The sequence below is a fragment of the Tyto alba genome, unplaced genomic scaffold (genome assembly GCF_018691265.1).
Source record: "Tyto alba isolate M040663 unplaced genomic scaffold, T.alba_DEE_v4.0 Super-Scaffold_30, whole genome shotgun sequence".
NCBI lineage: Eukaryota > Metazoa > Chordata > Aves > Strigiformes > Tytonidae > Tyto > Tyto alba.
Window position 1 is genome coordinate 5177245 of NW_024881305.1, and position 22228 is coordinate 5199472.

General features: G+C 42.3%; 1 protein-coding gene across 2 annotated transcripts; it reads right to left on the minus strand.

The window, feature by feature from the left end:
• Positions 1–1466: 1466 nt before the first annotated feature.
• NUCKS1 (nuclear casein kinase and cyclin dependent kinase substrate 1) lies at positions 1467–20487 on the minus strand. 2 transcript variants are annotated; one of them, XM_042799957.1, is made up of 8 exons: positions 20197–20487; positions 12270–12319; positions 11107–11212; positions 9259–9314; positions 8782–8934; positions 8367–8519; positions 7406–7555; positions 1467–6704 (listed from the first exon to the last, which is right to left on the minus strand). In XM_042799957.1, exons 1-8 carry the CDS (start codon positions 20211–20213, stop codon positions 6505–6507), a joined length of 885 nt encoding a protein of 294 aa, XP_042655891.1. In that variant the 5' UTR covers positions 20214–20487; the 3' UTR covers positions 1467–6504. The 2 variants fall into 2 exon arrangements, with proteins under 2 accessions (XP_042655891.1, XP_042655892.1); XM_042799958.1 differs by having other exon boundaries at positions 7406–7552; positions 20197–20485.
• Between the last annotated feature and the right edge of the window lie 1741 nt (positions 20488–22228).

Below are 22228 nucleotides of genomic sequence, written 5' to 3' on the forward strand. Positions count from 1 at the left end.
TAGGGTCACAAGCGCAAAGTGCTTTGCCACACCGGGCCCTGAGGAAACGCAGGCCCCTCAGGATGCGCGAAGCCGCTTCGTCCTAAACCCTGCGAGAAACAAACCCCTTCAGGTCTCCATCCCGCACCGCAGCTGCGGGCTGCCAAACGCTGACACGCGCGCGCACACACACGCGAGCGAAGCGCGAACGCAAACGCCAAATTTGGGAGATTTGGGATTTCGGGTGCCGGTGACGCCGCTCCCCCCGCGGGCGGGGCGCCCCCTGGCGGCGCGGCGGGGCTGGAGCCGCCGAGCCCGGGGCGGCGCGCGGAGAAAGGGGCGTGTACCGGGGCGAGTTCGTCTGCGTGGGAAACGGTGAACAGGTCCCGCTCTGGCGGGACAGCCGGCGGGTGTATTTACTGTCACTGCTGGGACACACACGGCCAAAGAGAAAGGCTGGCGATCGTGGAGGGAAAGCATGACGTGGGAACGGGTTTGTCTCTCCTCGTCATTGCTTTTCGTAATTGGTTGTGAACCTGAAAACCTCAACTCACACCTCTCGTGGAACAGCCTGACAAACTAAGGATTGTGTTCTTTACAGCTAACACTGAATCTTCCCCTTAATTCATAGGTAGTAATGGGAAGGTTGTACTTGCCAAACTGTTCTGGCCAAAACCTGACTTACCCTCCTCAGAGGAAGCTCAAACTCTGCAAAGGAATTAACCCCCAAAGCATCAGGCATCCTGAAAAATGAACACGCTTTCACATCTCACTAACATTCACAAAATAAAAAACAACCGCAAAAGAATAATACCTTTGATAGCAGAAAAACTACACAAGCCATGTTTACGGGTTATAAAAGCCCTTTTATAAAGCCATTTTTAAACAAAACCAAAAAGTTTACAAAAGAAAATAAAAGATACAGAAGAATGAGTTGCTTAATATATTCCAAAAAGGAGAAAAATAAAAGAGGGGACACAATTCCAACATGCTGAACAATAAAGGGTTCTTTTTCCTTGTGGTTTTTTTTAATACAAAATACAAGCGAAGGATACACATACTTAAAACAGAGCTCAGGAGCAGGTATGCAGTCCTGGGAACCCTTTCAATAAAAGCAAAGCAGGGTTTTGTTATTTTTTTTTTTTTTTTCTTTCTTTGCAGGTACATACAGAGACTGGAATATGTAAAATTAAGTAGCACAAAAGACCATCACACAATTCTACCAATGAATGTTGCATCTATAAATTCACGAACATGGTCAACAGTCATGTTCACTTCAACCCCTTAGGAAAAAAAGTGTTGTTTTTATTTTAAATAAAGCATTAATGTTACATTCAGACTTAACTCCTAGTACCATGCGGTAGATCTCTGTATTGTCAAGGTATTGCAAGAGTCGCCAACCCTATCGGGCCCAGTGATGTCACCCCCCCCGACCATGGGCCAGCAGCACTGGAACACCGTTCGCAGCTGCCCCTTCTTCTGTCTGCTTTTGAGATTTAGAAAAAAAAAAAAAAAAAAAAAAAAAAAGAATGGGGAGAGGAACTGCAAAGAGCCTGAATTTTAGAAAAGCTCAACAGGGGATTGCAAATACTCAAGACAAATATTCACTGCATACCATATAGTGATGCCTTGCCGATAGCCAAAGGCCCAAGGCCCTACCTGGAGTCTCCTCCTCTACCTTCAAAGTCATTATTCAGGGTTTGCTGTGACACGATGTTCATGATTAAACAAAAATTATGTAGCTCTTATTTACAATTTTTTTTGTAACAATTGCTTCTGCAGGGGAAAAAAAAAAAAAAAAAGTAAAACTCACAAATCTTCAGAACACAAAGGGAATAAGATGTCAGACACTCCCATGCGCGCACTCACACCCGCGCACTCACACACAAAATACTTCAGGGGCTTTTACACACATTATTCTGGCTTAAGCTGATTGAGTATTTCTCCATCCCACCCACTACCCCTCCCAAAATATATATATAAAAAACCCTTGCCCCAATATACAAAGCATATGCACAATGGTGTTTTGCAGTCACACTGAGCATGCTCAGACCGATGGACCCACTCGATTCACTGCGGCTGGAGGGGGCAGGCAGTCTAGAGAGTCGCTTCCAATAGTGGTTGATACACAGAGTCAGCACATGGCGAGAACTGGACTAGACTTAGAAATATTTGTGTTTTGTTTTTAATATAAAGAGTTCAATGAAAAGACATTCAAATGCCAGTCACCTACTGAAGTGGGAAGTCTAAAACGAGGATACACTTGATCTGGGGAGGTCTCGAAAGGACACTGTCATCTGTCAGAGCTCTGATACTCCTCATAGTACTTAAAAAAAAAGTTATCTTGAACAGTAAGAACACAATAGTTAGTTTTTCTTCCTAATTTCATTAGCAGAACTTGTATTTAAACCTCCCAAAACTGTAGGAAAATATTAAAAGTTCAGGGAAAATTCTCCATCGCATATAGAATATATGATTTCCACATATAGATGTGACCTTCCCAACCCAAACTACCATATCCTATATGCCAGCAGCTATTTCGTGACAGTGTCCCTTTAAATATCTGTCTGCTCACATTTTCATATCCTGCCTCCCCCAACAGATGAACATCCACTTCTCAAATATTAAACTCATGGATCAGTTTGTAGTTTTTAAGAACCATGTGTTCAACAATATGATCTGTTATAAAAATAAACACTTCACAAACAAATTACATAAAGCAAAGCACCAGTTTCTACAGCTCAAAAGCTTCCAGCATGTTACAGTTTACTTCCCTCCCTCCTTAACCTGGGTGCTTCAGTGTCTATTGTACCTTTGTGACCATCACCAGTGGAGGGGGGAAAAAAAAAAAAAAAGAAAAAAGGAAAAAAAAAAAAAAAAAGAAAAAAAAGGAATTCAAGCGCATCTTCTGCCACTGCCCTGGTAGTCCATCACCTGCGGATGTGGCCATGTGGTGGCACAGGAGCTGAGCACGCTCAGACCGTTACCTGGCACTGCTGAGGCTCCCTAGAAGAAGTCACCCAAGTGTGCCGCTTCTCTCCCCAGACACAATTCTGCTTTAAGTTAAAACAACAAAATTAAAACCTTCTTGGCTGCTCCATTTTTAAGTCTTGCTCTCACCCACAATCCATTCTGAAACCCATTTAACTTGGCATGTTTGGCATTCTCATGCCGATCAAAGAGAAACTGAAGCAAATAATCTTTCGTATGAAATTCCAATTTAAATTACAAATTTTTACTGATCAAGCCTTGTGGCCAGTTAAAGGCAGTACTATTGGCATCTAACTGCGAAACAATGTGGTGGATTCAGAAACAGAATGTAGGAAAGGATTTATAACGGTAGTTAGTTATGAACTACCATTTTAAGAGTAAGACCAAGGCAGAGCACTAGATAAACTAAACTTTGGAATAAATCCATTTACCTCTCTGCAAAGGCTCCAAAGCTACAGCTGTATAACAGAAGACAACCTTTTCAAAGCCTTCTTCTGTGAATGAAACTTTCTGCTCCGTGAAGAACTATTCATGCTCCTAAACAAAGGCATTTTTACAGCTTTCCTTCAAAAAATCAGAATGCTTAATACAAATTAATTAAAAAGGACATTTAAAAATGTTATGTCTGAGCTACTGAAAAATGTCGTGTACTAAAGAAAAAAATTAAAGTAAAAAAAAATATAATGTATTAACCTTCACAATTTTCTTCTATCTGTAAAAATGTAAACTGCTGTATTTCTAACAGAGTAACCAAGAGACCATTAGGGCTTAGTGTTTGCACAAATCAGCAAAACTGTGAGATATAGAAAAAGTTACAAAATCCCAGAAGTAGTACAGGATTTACATAGTGTTTAGGTTGTGACAAACTCAAAGATAAGCATCATGCAGCCTGTAACAGCCATGAGATGAACGTATGAGAAAGTAGAACAGTTTTGTAAGATATAGGGCCAAAATTGCCAGGCATAAAATAATCCAGTCCAAAACCTGAACTGAGAACAACAGAAACACATTTTTCACAGCCTTAACTTTAGTTAACTGTGTTAGAAAAAAACCCAAAAATATATTTCAAGTGGAATTTACAAAATACACTCTTCAGAAAAAATCTGGTCTAGTGGATAAACAGCTGTTTGACCAGATCAGCTAGAGGTATTCTACTTTTAAGTAATCCTTGTAAATTTTATTACCAAAAAACCCCTAAGAACCCAATAGACAAGAGTAACTTGAAACATAGTCTGGACTGAAGGGGAACAGCTATGTGGACCAGATATTCACAAAAGTGTATGCTATCCCCAAATTTAATCCAAATGTTTTTTAGAACTTGGCCATTTGTTTTCCCATATTACCCAAGAAGCACTGGACTAGGAGTGGAGGGAATGCAAGAGACTCTGCTCTCCCAGAGATCTGGAAGGTGGGAAGAGGCGTGAGAGAGGAGAGGGGATTAGATTTACTTTTTCAAGACTGACACTTCACTCCAGCCTTAAGCTGTTCTGCAAAATTAAACCACTCTAAAAAAAAAAAAAAGATTTACAATGGAAACACCGATCATCTTTATTGTAACGGCAACAGTAGTTTCATTATAGTAAAGAATGTTAGAGAACTTAAATTTTTATAAGCCAAGGTAAAGTAATTTACCAGCCTCAATAAAATCCATGGCTATGAATCACACAAGACAATCACTCGGCTGTTATATTAATACTCCGTTCCACATTTTAGGCTCCACACTCTGCTCAGCATCTTCAGGCTCCCTATGCCATTCAGCCAAGTGTCTTTCCTGGTCGTATTAGTGTATCATATCTAAAAGCTCTCTAAAAGCCAAACAGGATTAAAAATCTGGTAGCATGTGTACCAGAAATCCAACTAATTAGCTGCCTTATGTTACCTTCAAGAGGCTGGTTACAAAACATGTAGTTCTGTGACAAAAAAAAAAAAAAAAAAAAAGATGCAAAGCTTGTCAGCTATAAGGTAACTGTGAGCAACATACAGAAAGCACAAAGGGTTTAAGAAAAAAAAAAAAAAGAGGAAAAAAAATGGCAGGTCCAGTTTTCAGTATTTCTACCAACAAACATGGCAGCAACCTCTGTATTTGGGTTTGAAAACCAAGGCTTGTGTATTTTAATTAAAGTTTTTTAAAAAAAAAGGATATGGCTGCTTTGATAAAAACACATAAAAATGCCACCACACATCTCAAGTGTCTTGCATTTAGAGGGACATCCTGATTTTATAATAAAACGATAGCCCTGCTATACTGCTTCCAAACTCCACTTCCTCCCAGCTTCATCCTTTAATACAGTTCCCTACTCAGCACTTCTTAGGCTTAGGGAGCAGAATGATGACCAACAGTTAGAAGCAGACATGTCGACGCGGGAGCAAAGCCTCCCACACTGTAGGATGGAAGATGAAGAAATGGAAGTGGTATCGTGGTGATGCTCACTATCGATGGAAGTCTGCTGTCCAACACTGTAGCTGGAGAGGCTGAGAGGTATGACTACATAACCTTTCTGAGGACAGATGGAGGAGAGAAGAGAAACACTTAAGCGTGACTCATGGGATCCGAGACTGACCAGAGCATTACAGGAATCCTTTGCTTCACATTTATAAAAGGACATCCCTCGCCCCAAAAGCTAAAGAATTTAGGTTTACACTACCCATTAATATTTTTTCCTTGGAAAAACTTTAAAGACATCTTCCACAATATCAAATGGAAACCAGAGATTTAAAAATGGTTTTCAATTTCTCTTCCCTATTCTGCCCATCTATAGAAAACCTTGGAAGAAATATGTTAGTTAATGGATGTGAGAAGCTTGTAGGTTATGTATCTGAATTTGTATAGAACGAACCGTAATTTGCCTAAAGCAGAATAGTAGTCTATCCAGCAAAGACAAAAGATCTCGCATCCTAATTGGAGGGTCTTTTCTAAATAAAAGACAGTAGACCATCTACAATTCTCTTGATTGCTTTCCATGAAAAACGTGACTGAATCCAAGAAACACAGGTTTCCTCCCCATGTTTCCTCTTCCTCAATTGGAATTCCTATCAACTACATTTTTTCTGAGAGTGAACTTGTATCAACAAAAGTCTGTTAAAGCATAGGTTCATTTTTTCCACATATTCAAATACAGAATAATAGTTTTAAAGAACTCTTACCAGCACTGGGAATCTATTCTACTTAACGATTTGTAAGTATGGTTTCCACGTATCAGTCTCAAACCTTATTGCTTCACAACTGCAGTATCCCTTGAAAAAAATATATATTTAAATGGTCTGTTAATTTGTCTCAAATGGCTTTCAGATTTGGTGGGGGAGGGAGAACGGAATGGCCAACAGAGAACATTGACTTCAAAATATTACTGTATAAGGGTTTCCTCTTATTAAAAAAAGGATACACTGTATTAAACAGCTGAAAGTAAAGACAGCATTCAAAGCCCATGAGTCAAGCCACAGCCAAAACCGTGTTCTACCCCTAAGTATGTTTTCTTTTCCTTTTTCTTTTTTTTCTTTTTTTTTTTTTTAAACAAAGATTTCCTCAACTGCCATTTAATCTTCACCAGAGGGTGCTTCATCTTCAGATCCCTCATCCCCTGACTTCTCTGGTGGAGGGCTGGCTGATTTTTTCTTTTCTGGGGGACTTTCAGGCTCTTCATCCTCTTCTTTGGGGGATGGGGTCTTTTCTTTTGTTGCCTTGGAAGCTGTGGGGCGGCCTGCCTTCCCTTTGCCTTTCACTGGACTGGGGGTCACTGGAAAAAGAAAAAGCTTATAAAAGTTATGATCAGCAAAGACAAAAAAGTCATATGGCTTTACATCAACAGGATTTACAAGGCACTTAGCAGCAGATTTCATTTTGCTTTGACCATACCCCACACACAGCGGTTTTTGTGCTCCATATTAGTAAATCTGAACTGAAAAGTTGTTAGCTAACAAGATTTAAAGAACTATTTAATTGCAAGTCCTGAGTAATTACTGGATATGACATCATAAACTACCATAGCTAGCCTCCTGCCAAATCAGTACATAGATCGCTATTAGGATTTTAGAATTCCTGCAGAAATACATCAAATCTCCCTTTGGTTCAGATTTCGCCACCTTTCTCCACCCTGAAAACATCATAAAATCCCTGAGTCCCAAACAAACCCACAAATTATATTATTTGGCTGTGATACATTGAAAGTCAGACTGCAGCATCTCAATAGGGAAGGTTTTGCAATCTGTGCAGTTTTTGCAACAAGACACAGACACTAATTCAATCTCTTAAGTAAGAATTAAAGCCACCTTAATATTTCACAGCGCTGCTTTAAATCATGGCACATTACATGAATTAGTCCTTCAGCATTATATGTGAATGCCTACTGACCCCCAGATTTCTACTGAGTCTTCTATAGCAGGAAAGAAAATACTAGCTGCTAATGCAAACTGCCTAACTTTCTTTGCACAAACTCACCTGTAGCCTTTAGCCTGGGCTTCGGCATTTTCTTTTCTTTCCTCTCTGGCTTGGATTTCTTGGAGACCTTTTTATTTTTCTTTTTTGAACTGCCATAGTCACTATCATCATCATCTTCCATGAGGAAGTCTTCATCACTTCCTGAATCTGCTGAAACCACAAAGAAATTTAAGTTTTTTAGAAAAAAAGGAAAGGGAGCAGAAGATACAGTTGAGAGATTTGCTAGTTAAACTGTGGAGACAGGGCAGTAGGACTCAGTGACCTTATGAGCTTCTACCTATCTGCTGTGCTAAAGAAATCTGCCATAGCAGTAGATTTTACCCTGGTAGGGACAAAGCACTAGTATGACAAAATGGAAAAGTGTCTTGAGGTCCTCAAAGATGCTCCATCGCTTCAGTAAGTAACCCATCTCAAAATAAAGAGAATCTCTTGACAGAGTAAGCAATTTTTTTCAATGGTGCTCTTACTCCATTCTGAAATTATGTCTGCACTCAGTATTTCAGGAACTTACTGCAGTTCATTAATAGCTGCACTCACCTCTTCTTATGAAGCAAACTGTCCTACTTTGATCAACCAAGGATGAAAGTACTTTTACATCGTTTGAAAGTAGCATCAATGCCTCAAAACCAATGGGATAGCAAGAAGCAGCAAAAAGCATAAATGTCGTGGTTTGGGCCACCAGAACTTCACAAGCATCCCTAAAGGATTATTGTGAAGACATACATACATCTTTGTGGCAAACTTCAAACAAAAATCCTAGACGTGAAAAATTAAAGCCTGGTCTGTTGGACAGATATGCAGTATAACAGTAAGTTACTGAGAAGGACAACTTATGTCTTCACTGTCACAGTCTAAAAGTAAACTGTGTTCCTTTTGCTGTTTGGTCAGACCCATAAGCTCATTGTCTGGTACTACACCCACGCCACACTGATTTTAACTTTTTACAATCCCATTTACTCACTCTCCTGGAACGGTGCCTCATCATCCTCTTGTTCTTCCTCCTCACTACCCACATCATCCATAAGCATCTCTCGTTGTTTAGAAGCTGCTTTGGATGCTGCCTGTCGTTGCTGACGCACACTTTTGTGGTCTTCTTTCTCATCCTCACTGTCCTCTGCAACAAAAGTCACCAGGTTATAATGAAGATACAGAATACAGACCACCTAACTGTCTTGAGGTATCATGTGGGCAAAACAAAGGTCAAGTCACTCATGAGAAAGTTAATCAAGAGGCTTGTTGAAAAACTGAGCTGTAAGAACCAGGTCACATTCAATCTAATAAGCACATTTCTGGAGTCACCCAACAATGTCCCAGTGCAGTATCTTTCACTGCAAAGACTAGCAACCCTTTTTTTTTTTTTTTTTTTTTTTTTTTACCTGCAGGCCTTTTCCTGGATTTGGAGGCTGCTCTCTTATTCTTTTCTGGTTTAGCCTTTTTTCCTTTTTTGCTTTTTTGAGAGCTCTCATAGTCACTGTCAGCTTTGCCATCATCTGCTCCTAAATCATCATCTTCACTGCCAAAATCTTCATCTGGGAAGAAAAGGTAGGAATGTGAATTTTCTTGTATCATTCTGCAATACAGACGAGAACTACCGGGAACAGATTAACATATGTCTAGCTGCCTGTGAGGACAAACATTATAGCAGCATCATATTACACAAACAAAAGTTATCCCAAACCAGGGCTGGAAGTAACAGTGGTAGAATCAGCATCCGGCTTAAGATAAGTGTATTAGAAAAGTGCATGCTTCTTCAGTCAGAACAAATTCTTTCTTATGTTAAATCCTACTCCCGTAACACTTACAAACTGGTCTTTATTTAGAAGATATATTCTCAGTACAATGTAGTTAGTTACCTGCCGAGTGAGAATCATCTTTCTTAGTCTTCACATCTTTCTCCTCTGAATCCTCACTGAAAAGGAGAGAAAGACAGGGTTTGACTGCTGTTTTAAACTTTGGTTTCAGTCACTGCTGTACAGAAAATAGGGATTTTCAGAGAGCAAGCTGATCTGTAAGCTGGGAATATGCATTTGTCCTGGACATTACCACGTTATACTTCAGGATTACTCAGCTGTATATGTAGTTATCATGGTTGGAAACTAATGTTCAAACTCTGAATCACATACAAACTTACATGAAGACAAGTGAACCAACCAGGAAATAATAAGGTTGAGAGGAACCATGCACTTCACTCTAAACCTACCAATAATCCAGATGTCTTCTATTTTACAGTTAGAATTTTCAAGCAGGTACTCGTGTTCCATCCTCATCCAAACCCTCATCATCAGTGATTACCACTGCGCAGAGAGGGTTTTCCTTCCCACATCTAAGTACATGCACACCAATCAGAGAGCAAACAAGTGTTTTAAATGGGAATGATGAATGCTCTGTTGAGGGCCACTGATGTACCACATATGCTTCAGGAATGGCTGAACTGCAGAGCGTGTCAAGGTCAAGAAATACAATAGATCAAACCTTTGCTACTTTCAAATGTGGCAGTTGGAGCTGACACACCACACTTGTCAAGAACTCTAATACAGTTTAGGTAACTTGTCACATTACAGCCCCTCAGGCCCATATGTTTTCAGTCTTATATAGACAACTGTGGATTTCAAACACTTAAACACATGAGTTTGTTTTACATGCAAGCCTTCTACAATGTTTGTGACACAGAGGAAAGTTCTCACATACTTAAAAATCCCAAAAGCTAACAGGACATCAAGGTCAACTATTTAGTTGCTTTGGGAGCTGCCTTGCCCAATTTCTTTTTACGTTGTACTCATTCAGTATTTAATTCCAGGTTTTACAGGCATTTGCCAGGGTGAAAACAGTCTCTCCCTCTCAGCTCACAATAGCAGGTGGACCATGCAAGTATTCCCATGCCTACATTCAGCTTTCAACTTACAGAACAGGAGCATGACAGAGAAGTCTCGTAAGCATACCTGCTGGTGAGTTATCTATATTCCAGCAGAGTGCAACAGGATAAAAAGACAGCTTGGGCTTATAGAGCAAGAGCCAGCTGGCAGAACCTCCATCCCTGAAGTTGATGTCTGTCATGAGAGCAGTCAATTGACTTAATTGGTCTTATGGCAATCATTTGCTGACCATGGTTAATGTAAAAAGGAAGATACCTTCACTCTACAGGAAAGACTTTCACTATTCAGTAGAGCATCACTTAGAACCCAGTCCTTTCACACTGCTGGGGCAACTCAGTTACCAAAATAAGTTACTTTGTTTCTGAATTAGACAAAATCAGAGGGAAAAACAAAGAACCACCAAACTAACAAACGGCCCCTGCTCCTGACTGCCACTGTAATGTCCCATTGAACCTTTAACCACAAGAATGCTCTGAGCATACTGAAAAAAACATGCAAAATAAATGCATCTTGCCACTAACTTACCTGGATAATTGTACTAGTTGCCAATTTTTGTAATTCAGATCATATTCCTTCCCATTCCAACTGTCTAGCTCCAGAAAGCTATTTTAATAATGAAGTACTAGAGACAAGTACTTTACACATGATTTCCCTGTCTACTCAGATAAGGAAGAACCACCTCAATGTCCAAGCTGGTTATGCAAGCTTTGTATCTTACACTGCAAGCCTTGAATTCCACTTACAATCATTACTCCTAAAAGGTACTGCTCCCCACACACAGGACAAGGTTTGAAGACATGTTTGTAACAGATGAAGTGCTGCTTTTACCTGTCCTCCTGAGAATTCTTCCCAGATCGCCTCTTATTTTTAGCCTCCCGGGGAGACGAACGGATTTTCTTGGATGGGGGACCTGAATCTCTTCCATAATCTTCATCTGGACGGGACAGTACAAAATGGTTTTGAATCAAACTCCTAGTTCCCAGCAAACTGACTTCCTCAGCTATAACTTAAACTGACCATTTCATGCACATCAAAAAGAAGCCCTTCAAAAAAAACAAAAAATCACAAAGCTTCAAACAAAACTTTATAGAAGCAAAGTCCTGTCTTAAACTAGTGATTTACCTTTTCTTCTGTCAACAGCACAATACAAATGCTGTACACAATCAAGTCTGTATACCAGGGTATTAAGAAACATACAAAAAGCCCCACAAGAGGACACAGTACCTCATTTTACAGCTAGTCAGAGAGCTATTACATAAACCTACTAAAAGTTAACAACCATATATATTTCTACATGTTTTTAACAGCAAGCACTTTATTTACTGTCATATGATGAAAAAAAAGAGTATATTATGTAGCAGTTTACAGTGTAACTTTTTACAACTATTACACAATACCTTATACAATATGAGTAACAGGACTGCAAATAAGAACTACGTGTATTTGTTTCCATTAATTATCAGTGCAAGCTCACTTAGCAAACAGTAGTAGTATGTCCATTTTTTAAGAACACAAAACATATTCCATATGGCTTCCAAAAATATTTTGTTAATTCACACAGAACATAAAGATTTTTATTTTTTTTTAATATGTAATTCACAAAAATGCTTGACATTATGGAATTAACTAGAGTCCACTAAAATAAATTGAAAACATATTTTACTGGAGAAAAAAAGTGGCACTGGGGAAATTCTGCCACAGACCATAGCATAGACTAAGGAAGAAGACAGTTGCTGCCAACAGCCTCAAGGCACAACAACAATACAAGCATTAAATAATAAGATTTCTATCACCATTGTTTGTTTAATACAAAACATATGAGAATCATTATATTTTCAAATACTTATTAACAATTCAGAGACTGTGAAGAGCAGAAACTCCTTAGAATTTAAGTTAAAGATGTGACTAGAAGCAAAACAATTAATATGCAAAGCAATAAATGAACTGCTCTAGCCCAAGAATATTGTATTGTTAAGAAAAAAGTCATTTACCAGCATCATCTGATTCCTGAAACTGGGAGTAATCGACCACCTTCCTGTTCCTGTTAAAAAGCAGGGGGAAAAAAATAAATAAATTAGCAATGCATAATCTCAGAGATAGAAAAGATTTCTTCAAGTAACAAGAAAGTGCCATATCCTTGCTTCCAGTGCAGGATTTGTAGCCCAAAAACATCCCAGCCTTTGAAGTCAGAAATGAACACACAGTATATTCTAACATTTTCCTATGGAGCTATTATAGACTGGATTATATTCTCAGAATTGGAAAGTGCTTTTTGATAAGTAGCACTCTCTTATGGCTCATGACTGCAGCGAGGAAGAGCCATCTTAACCTATGCTCCATGGTTCTTTCATTATTAAAACTGTATTTATCATTATATTTCACTATACTAGTGAAAGCACTATTTTAAAGCAATGTCTGCACCCCAAGATGAATGACACATTTAAAGAATGCATCAGCCTGAACTTTAAGCCAGAGCTCCCCCTAACACCCTGTCTCAAAGCTGTGATATTTGATACTAGGATTCCAGATATAAAACAAGTACACAAATAGTATCATGAATTAAATAAACATTTCCTAACTGATCTTTTTTGAATCTCTGCTTCTCACAGCTCAATATAATCATGCTTGCTCTCATACCTTCTTCTCCTTGAGATTTTTGTTTTCTTATGTGATCCCTGTTTCTAGCACATTTTAAGCTTTCACCAGGGGCTTCTAGGAGCTTTCTCATTTAGTTACTTTGATGCTCTAACAAGATGCAAGACAGCTGTTACAATGCTTAACTGTATCACTAGGCACAATGAAAAAAATATGCATTTCACTTAACCTATCTTTTTGGACAGCAAATGAGTATGGACCCATACTTTCTTTACTGCATCGGCACCTTCTCTGCTCTCTAACCAAACTGAAAGTAGCACAGGCAATAGGGTATCATTATCAGTGCAAACGCCCATTCTAGACAAAATTAGTTAACTACAGAAGCAGCTATTATTGAAACCAATGCCTCACTTGTCAACAAAATTGTATCTGTCTCTCTAACCTAAAAAAACAAAACCTAAAACCCAAAGTAATTGTTAGCTATTTTCCCAGCATCTACCCCAATTACTTTATTGACAAGACCTAACTGCCCTGTAATACAGCTACTCAAGGGAACCAAGACAGCTACATAAATCAAATATATTTGAGTTCTAGCTGGTAACGCCTCAATCAGACTCCAAGCACCCACCTCTTATGGCTGACATACAATGGGAGGAGGCACAGCTGAATAAGGCACAAGATTCAGACAACCCTCCACACACACTTTTTACAATCCCTTTGACCCAAAGCCAACAATGAACTTGATTTTACAGGAATCATCACATGAGCTCACTTCTACAGCTAGAAAAATCAGGCAAGCGATAGATTAAGTGATCTACCCAGCACGACAGACTTGAGGATCGCTGCAAAGAGAAGACAACACAAGCTCCATCCAACACACAAACCACAATGCCCTTCCCCTCTCCTGCTCTGCACAGCATGACTGTTGGATTTCCCAATTAGTTCCCATAACTGAACTGCACTTTGGATTAATATCATGCATGGCTAAGACCGTTTAGTCGAAAGATCCCCCAAAAGTCTTTGTTGTATTCTGGCTGCTGATCCATTTGTAATCAATTAGAAGTCATGCTCCTGTACAAGTACCTCTATTCATGGCTTACAGCAGCAGCATTCAAAAGATGAAGGAGCATAAATTATTTTATTTCAACCCTATACCAAGCCTCTTAAAAAAACAAAACAAAACAAAACAGCCCCCAGCCCCTCAACAAAAAAACAAACAAGTAAACAAAAGTAAGGCATGACCAGTCATTACATTTCTACAGGTTGAATCCCATCCAAGCTTCAGAGTACATGTGAGTGGAACAAAGTACAACAGCAATGTGCTACAGAGCACTGTTTGCTCACTCACAGTCCGAATATGGTAAAACACCAGTTTAGGAACACAACTATTGGCAAGGCTTGTTATGGCGTACTGTCCAGGGACTCAAATTCCTGTTCCAACAGGTAGTCTTCCTGAAGATTGCCTCCTGACCCATCTCACATGTGAAGACACCGGTTTTATTCCACTAAGCATATGAAGAACAATAAAGTTACTAAATAGGATGTTTGATTTGGTGTAAGTCAGGTACTAGGGTTTTCCTCCGAAAGCATAAACGGGGAAAAAAACCAGGAGAATTGCCACATACTGTGTTATAGCAGCTTTGTAAAACAATGGTTTCTAACATTCCTTTTCTAATACACAAGATGGAAATTGCAATATTGCCATCTTGTAGTAAGCTGGTCATACACATTTTCATCTTGCTTTTTTCAGTCAGAGACCCATATTAAATCAGGTACTGAAAAGGTAACACAGTCAGATAAAACATTAACGAAAAACATTGTCCCTAAGGAAAACATCCTTCTTTCTAAGTACTGTACCCTATGTTTTCAGCTGGAAAGTAAATCACTATGGCAGAAGAAAAAAATAAAGAGAAGGCTGTTTGGCTTGCTTTATCTTATTTTGCAGGGCAAGAAGGGTGGAAGAAAGAAGGAATATCTACACTGCTATTACTGAAGATATTACTTGCAAGTCTTCCCAACAGAACCAGAGAAGCTCACAAGGGGAGAAATATCAAACAAACTGCTCTTGCATCTGCCATTCTCCTCACTCTGTACTCATCATTCACTCCATTTAGACCAGCTTATGTTTTCCTTCAGAACTGTCAACAGCACTGATGTGCAATGCTTAATAACTACAAGTCTGCAAAGAGAGACTGCATCTTTTGTTACACCAAGGTGATAAAAACACAGTAGATAAGTTCACTGGAGTTAAGAGCCAGAAAAAAAAAATATTGCTGGTTTCATCAATGGAGAGAATCTCTTTGCCACTAGCAAGAACTAGAAGATGTTAAGGCAAGCAACCAGACATAAAAACAAACTATTTGTTAAATTCAGCTAGATTGAGCATAAAAAGACCATCTAGCAGACATCTGGGATGGATATTGTTCAATCTGGTTTAAAATATGCACTATTTTAAAATAACTTGTTAATCCAGTTTAACGTTTAAAGTGTGCACGTGAGAAGGAAATGGGGGAGGAAAGCTATAGAGGGAGGTCCCAATAGCATAAGTTTTTAGTAACAGCTGTCAGCCCAATATTTCTGGAATAAAGAGTAACTCATCTAGTAAACCATCAACACATTACATCGGAAGCACTTACTTAGCAAAGTAATATTCAAGTAATTTAATAAGAACTCAAAAATGCACAGTAGTTCTCACAACCTATACTGGATGCCTACCCAGCTGATACTGTTAAATGATGAAAAGCAGTATTAACATTTAAAAGGACCACTAAATGCCAACACAAATGAGTGAGGATTGTACAGTAATGCCCCCGTCTTCAGCTAGTGAGGTCCCTAAACCCTCAGTCTTTGTAAGTCAACATGTCAGAATACAAACTAACACAGTTAGAAAACTTCTGGGGATTTTTTTTTTGGGGGGGGGAATATTTAGATCCCCAGGTATTTAAATCCATAGATAAAGTCCAAGTTTAAAAAAAAAGTACATATACTCCTGAAAACCAATGCTAAGGAGTCTTCAGAAAGCTAGTAACTGATCTCATCATGCACTGAGGACTGTTTAGGTCAAACAATTATCAGCAGAAGTAACAACCTATCGTCTTATACAACGTGACAAGTAAATGAATGACAGATTAAATAGTTACTGAGGGGGTTTTTTTTGTTTTTTTTTTTTTTTTTTTTTTTTTTTCCTCCTTAACTACAGCATTTAACCAACATAACTATCAAACTAAGCAGCCGTGAAAAAACATTAGGGACCTTCCCCGGCCAGGCTCCGTGGGGCTCTGGCCCAGAGTGGCCAGTTTCACTTCCTGGTTCTCACCGTGCTCCCTTTGAGGTCAACATATTATCGATAAATATTGCCATTAAAAGCACCCCTTTGGTGCCTTTTTTACACATAGATAAGAGAATAGATAGGAGATGTTTCTTATAGGTGTTTTCAAAGTTGTGCAAAACAATACGCAGTGCTAGACTTAGGCCTCAGATGAACATTCACTTACAATTACGCATCAGAAGTTGAAACATCGAAGCCTAGTGACAGTTATGTACCTAAAACACGTCACTATGGTGTTAGTCTATTTAAAAATTGGCACAACTGTACTCAGACAAGACTCACCGACTAGAGGTTCCCAATTACAGAGGTCATTGTTTGGGTCTGGACTTGGTGTAACTCCAAACGTCTGTAAGACTAGGCACTGCTCATGGTATCTGCAGAATTTTTAGGGATACACATGACTTGAAACTCCATAAAACAATTAAATGATTTATGCAGCAACAGTTTAAGCAGTCTTGTGCCCATCCTCCATTTGAACCTAACTACAGTTGAGATTTTAAAATGCAATATAGAAATGTTCTGATGCAGAGCAGGGGAGAAACAAACAAACCCCAAAAACACACACCAAACAAACAAACAAAAAAAAATCTATTCTGCAACCTGTGTTGTTCCTGGTATTTTGATTTTTATTGTACTTCTACCTTGCTCCCTGCTTCTCTTTAGACTGAAAGTTTTCAGAGCAAGGATTGTATCTTTTTACTTATCTGGAAAGTGTCTATAGCTTACCTCTGGACACTACCACACATTATTACTCAAGTTAAATGCCAATCCCCAAGGAAATGTTGCTTTCCTGCTACCCCATGACAGTTTTCCAGAATCACAATATTTACACTTTATATTGTCCAGGTACAACACTGGCAACAAGACAAGTTATATTTAATAGATAAATGTTGGATTTTTTTTTTTCCTGCAAGTAACATTTCAAAGGACCACCCTTCCAATATAGTGCTAATGCAAGAATGGGATTCAAGAGCTACTAATAAAGAAAAATTAAGTACAGAAAGCCTTGAAGCACTGAGCTAGATCAATTCATAACTGGCTTCAATCTTAAAGTGAACAAACAAACCCCCCTGTTATTTCCATACTTGCCCAGTCCCACTCTGCAATGTCTGCAGGAGGGGAACACCAGCAAGTGAAAGGGAAAGCAGAGGCAAGCTGCATGGAATTTAAAGTCAAAATTCTTACTTAAAACACATTGATGCTATATATAAAAACAGTGGCTCAGAATGTTTTATTTCATTTATATTCCAGGATAAATAAGGATATGATGATGTAGCCACCAGCTCAAATGCTCTTTGCAGTACTTGAGAAGAACTAGCTACAAGATGCAGAGGTTCAAGAAGCGTAGTACCTTTACTTTTTACTTCTTGCTGTTTTCTAACAATAGTGCAGCTCCCATCGTTATCCACCCAGGAGAAGTTTAATTGTGTAGAAAATACTTGGCTCTAAGTACCAGGCCCACGAAGCCTGTAAATATTGGGATTTCATTACTACTTCTTAACAATTTTAACAAACTGTTTTCAACAACCAGACCCGGTCTGAAGGCAGTCAGTCTTCTACTGACAAGTGGAATAGAAACTGGGGATATCTGTTGGATTTTATTAATTGTTTTAGATGCCTATATATTCACTAGAAACTAACATATATAATAAATTAATTCAAAGACCACTTAAAAAAGGACACTTTTCCAACACTAAATCTCACTCTGATGAGGAACCTTTCATCAGAATTTCATAATACCAACAATAAGTTAAGATAGCCAGAAAAAAAAAAAAAAAAAAAACAACATACAATTTTAAGTTTTGAATTTAAATATATTAGGAGAGTTCTCCAGTTACTACCTAGTAGAGGAATATAATGCACTAGCCACTGAATATTTACATTTTCACCCCTGAAAGGGCTATTAAATACAGCAGATTGCTAGATCTATTATGGACATGCGCCAAAAGGTTTTCTGCTACTAACAGTCTGCCGGACTTTGGCACTTAATCTTCCTGGACACCAGTGCCTGTCAACTGAGGGTAAGACAAGTCAGATCTTTCACAACACTGCAGGACTGTAGTTTTTTGGGGTTTTTTAAAATTATTTTCTTAGAAATGGTTGCTTACAAAGTTACTTAATACCAGAAACCTTAGAAGCTATACTTTTAAACTTACAACACTTTCCTTACCTGTAGCAAGACTCCAGTGCTGGCGAGTAAATCACCAGCAGAACGTACACTGAAGTGTCACCCTGAGCAGCAATGTCACATCACCACTGTATTTCAGAACACAAGCACTGTCATTCAAGATCAGACCACTAGTCCATAGAGTCCAACATCCTGCCTTGCCTTGCACAAGGCCAAAGCCTGATGCTTCAGAGCAGGCAATGCCCAATCCTATCAATCCACCTTTTGGACCCGAGGCAATTCCTTAAGACTGGAACTTTGAGCCTTATTTACCCTTACCTTTGCATGCAAGAATACCCTATTGGTCAAAAAAAGAGCTATGAAAAACAACTGTTTCACCAATCACTGTGCCAAACCTCTGTATATAGCAAAGTAGTTCCAGCTTCTATTTTTTTTTTTAAATTCTCACATATTAGAGGTATTACTTAAATACAAAGGCCACCCCCTATAAACATATATATATGTAAGTTTTATCGCCACAGTTCATTTCATATTTATTACTCCAAAAGATCCAAAATACCTAGGATCCACATACTAGATCAGGCTTACTGGCAAGAACAACCAGTTACTCAGAGTAACTTGAGCATGAAAAAATTTCAGAGCATTCAAAGAATACTGTACGAAACCTCTTACCTCCTCTATAAAGACAATTTAAATCACAAGTTCACTCTCTTCTGTACTTTCCAGAGAAAAGTAAAATAAAATACACTCCTCTCCCCTCAGTAAACTTTCAGGTACATGGCAAGTTCTCTATGCCATAGATTTTCAAAGTTATCACGATCCAACAACGCAGTTCAGATTCCCCTGCAACTCCACGCTCCAGGTCCAACGCTGTTTAACTAAAGACACAAGCACCACAACCTACCTCCTTTTACTGTCGGGGGGAATACAGCCCGTTTAGCTAAACGGCCCGCGGTTTCCTCCTCCTCCTCCTCCCCACGACCTAAAATCAGCCCTCTCGGGGTGGGTGGGAGAAACACCAGTGGGAAAGCGACCGGGGGAGTGCAGTGAGCTACCAGGCGAGAGGAGAAGGGCGTGTGTTCAGTGCTGTTCCTACCAGAGTGGGCGGCTCCTCCCAACTCCTCCCCTAAACGTGGTTGAACTCGCATGCACAGCCCCTCTCCTCCAGACCCTCGCTGGTCACGGCACATTGCATGCGTGTCCCCTCCCCCAGCCCGCGCGGCGTGGTCTGCTCTGCCCCCCTCTACCCCCCCCCCCACACCCCCCTTTTCCGTGCCCGGGGGTGCAGGGGGGGCTGCGGCAGAGGCCCTGCTGCCGAGCACCGCCTCCCGCCCTGCGCGAAGTGGGTCGCGGTGGATATACTTTTCCCCGTTACAAAATGTGGGACGCGGCGCACGCAGGGCCTCCCTCCTCCTCCTCCTCCTCCTTCGCACCCCCCGCCCCGTAACGGCGCAGCGGGGCGCGCTGCCGCCCCCGGGCTCCCCCCCCCCCCCCAACCCCCAGGCGATGCACAGCACCCCGCGCCGGCCAAAGCGCCTTACAAATTAAAAAAAAAAAAAAATTAAAAGTTGTAAGGGGAAAAAAAAATAAAGGGGGGAGGGAGGGACAGAGGAGAGCACGGCCCATGCTGCATCCGCGCGGCCTCCCTGCCCCCTCCGCGCCCCACGGCCACGCAGCCGCCCCCCGCCCTGCGGGAGCCCGCCCCGGGCACGGCCTGCGGCGAGGCCCGGCGGGAGGGGCTCGGCCGGGGGCCGGGCCCGGCGGGGGGCGGGCGGGCAGAGGCAGCGCTGGCGCCGCGGGGGAGGAGGGAGGGTGGGGGGGGGAAGAGAGGCGGGAGCGGGGCCTCCGCGCTCCGCCAAGGACTCACCTGACAGGCCTGGACATTTTCCCCGGCGGTTCGGGCCCGGCCCGGGGGACGCCGCCTCAGCGCTGAGGGGAAGGAGGGGGGAAAATATATAAAAATACTAAAACAAAAAAAAAATAATAATTAAAAAAAAAAAAACAAAACGGTGTCGTGGTGCGGGCTCGGCGTCGCCCGTCCCCTCCCCGCAGCGAGCGGGAGCCCTGGGCCCAGCGCCTCAGGCCGCGCCTCCGGAGCCGCCTCTTCCCCCTCAGGCGCTGCCGCCGCCGGCCCGCGCTCCCGCCGCCGGCGCCGCCCGCTCCTCCGCGGGCCCCCCCCCGCCCCCGGTCACCGCTCCGCCGCGGTCGCCGCCGCCGCCGCCGCTCGCCGCTCCCCCCCGCAAAATGGTCGCGTTCGCACCGCCGAGAGGATGCGAGCGGGGGGCGGTGCAGCCTACCCCGCTGGCACCACCTCCCTCCCCCGCTCACTGGCCGCGGCGGGCGGCTCGCCGCCTGCTATTGGCTAGTTCGAACCATCACGGCGGGCAGGCCATGCCCACTCTCCCCGCGGGGAGGGGGGGGTGGGGGCGAGGACGCTCCGCACGCTCAAGCTGCTGTGAGGCGGCAGCGCGGGCCGCGGCGCCGCCGGCAGATTCGCCACCGCCGCCCGGTTCCCCCCGGTCCCGCCCCACCGCCGCAACCGGTACCCGGCTCTGGGTTTTCCCCGCGGCGTCACGGGGAAGAGGAGGAGAAGAAGAAGAAGGAGGAGGAGGGGGGGGGGGGGGGGGGGGAAGCCGGCGGGGCCGCCGCGGCAGATTCGCCGCGCGGGGATGCGGGGGGGGGGGCGCTGGTTTTGGAGGGAAAAGGCGGAGAAGCGGCGCGCCGCCTCGCAGCGGGCCCCGGCGAGGGGGAAAAGCGGGGTCCCGGCTCCCCTCGCCCCAACCCCCCCCCCCCCCCGCCGCGGCAGGGCTGCTTTAGGGGCCTCGCCGCTCCCCCGCTTCCCCCCCCCCCCGGGTTGGGGGTCTCTGCGGGGGGGCGGGCAGCAGCCGTGCCCTCGGGGTGCACCGTGCCTCTCGCGGCTTAGGAAGGGAGGTTAGGGCCGGGGGTGGGGGGGCGATCCCGGCGCCCTCCCGGCTGCCGCGGGGCTTTTTGTCATGCAAGCGTGCCGGAGTTCAGGGCCGGAGCTCGGCGGGGGCCGCCGAATACACAAGCGGGGTAGAGCCCGGGGAGCGGCGGCATCGACCCGCCGGGCCCACGGGCACCCGGAGCGGCCGCGCCGCGGGGACACCGCGAAATTCCACCGCGCCTTCCTTCGTACCCCGACACCCCCACCCAAGCAGCACCCCCTGCCCTGAAGCGAGCCCCTCTACGAGATAAGATTACACTTTCCCATGGAATTTACAATCTACGCACTGCCACAGCACATTACTCTTTTTTTTTTTTTTTTTTTTTTTTTTATGTTACACCGATCAGGCCTAGATTCGGTGTGAAGTATTTTTCATACGAAGGAACGCAGAAAATTAATTTCAGCAGGCGTAAGTTTTACCAGTACTGATGGCCACTGCCGCTTTTCCCTCTGCTAGTCAGCAGATAGAAAGAACGTGCACAACTCATGCAAAGTCCAGGGAAGTTTTGGGTTCTTCAAATTACCTAGAAACCCCAAATTACTCATTTTGTTTAGAAAAGGAGCTGCTTTTGCTAGGGAAAAATAAAATGTATTTGAGAGTCCATTAAAATGGCAGCTCTGACCATGGCAAGTCACTTTTGCTTTGCACTTCAATCTTTAGAGAGACTCGTTCCTCCATTTTTTTAAAAACAGTACATAAAACCATTTTTTTAATATATTAGTTTATCTGAGAAGACTGGCTTGACAATACAAATATGGCCATCTTTTTACCCAATTATAGGAGTAGAGTAGTTTAATGCCCTGCTTGAGCTTAATTTGTCTCCTTTGGAATTACTGCCATTTTTGTGATCAATTCAGATGTGCCCTGTCCCTTGTGCAAGTCAATACTCATGAAAATCAAGCTGATCAGGAAAGAAAGAGGGGCATTCAGAGC

Bases quoted from the DNA above. Each gene is read 5' to 3' on its own strand.
- NUCKS1 (XM_042799957.1), bottom strand. The intron at 7,556-8,366 runs GTGAGTAAATGG...TTGTGGTTTCAG, and splicing joins TGAGGCACCGTTCCAGGAGA to CAGATTCAGGAAGTGATGAA. The intron at 6,705-7,405 runs GTGAGTTTGTGC...TTCTTTTTCCAG, and splicing joins GCCCAGGCTAAAGGCTACAG to TGACCCCCAGTCCAGTGAAA.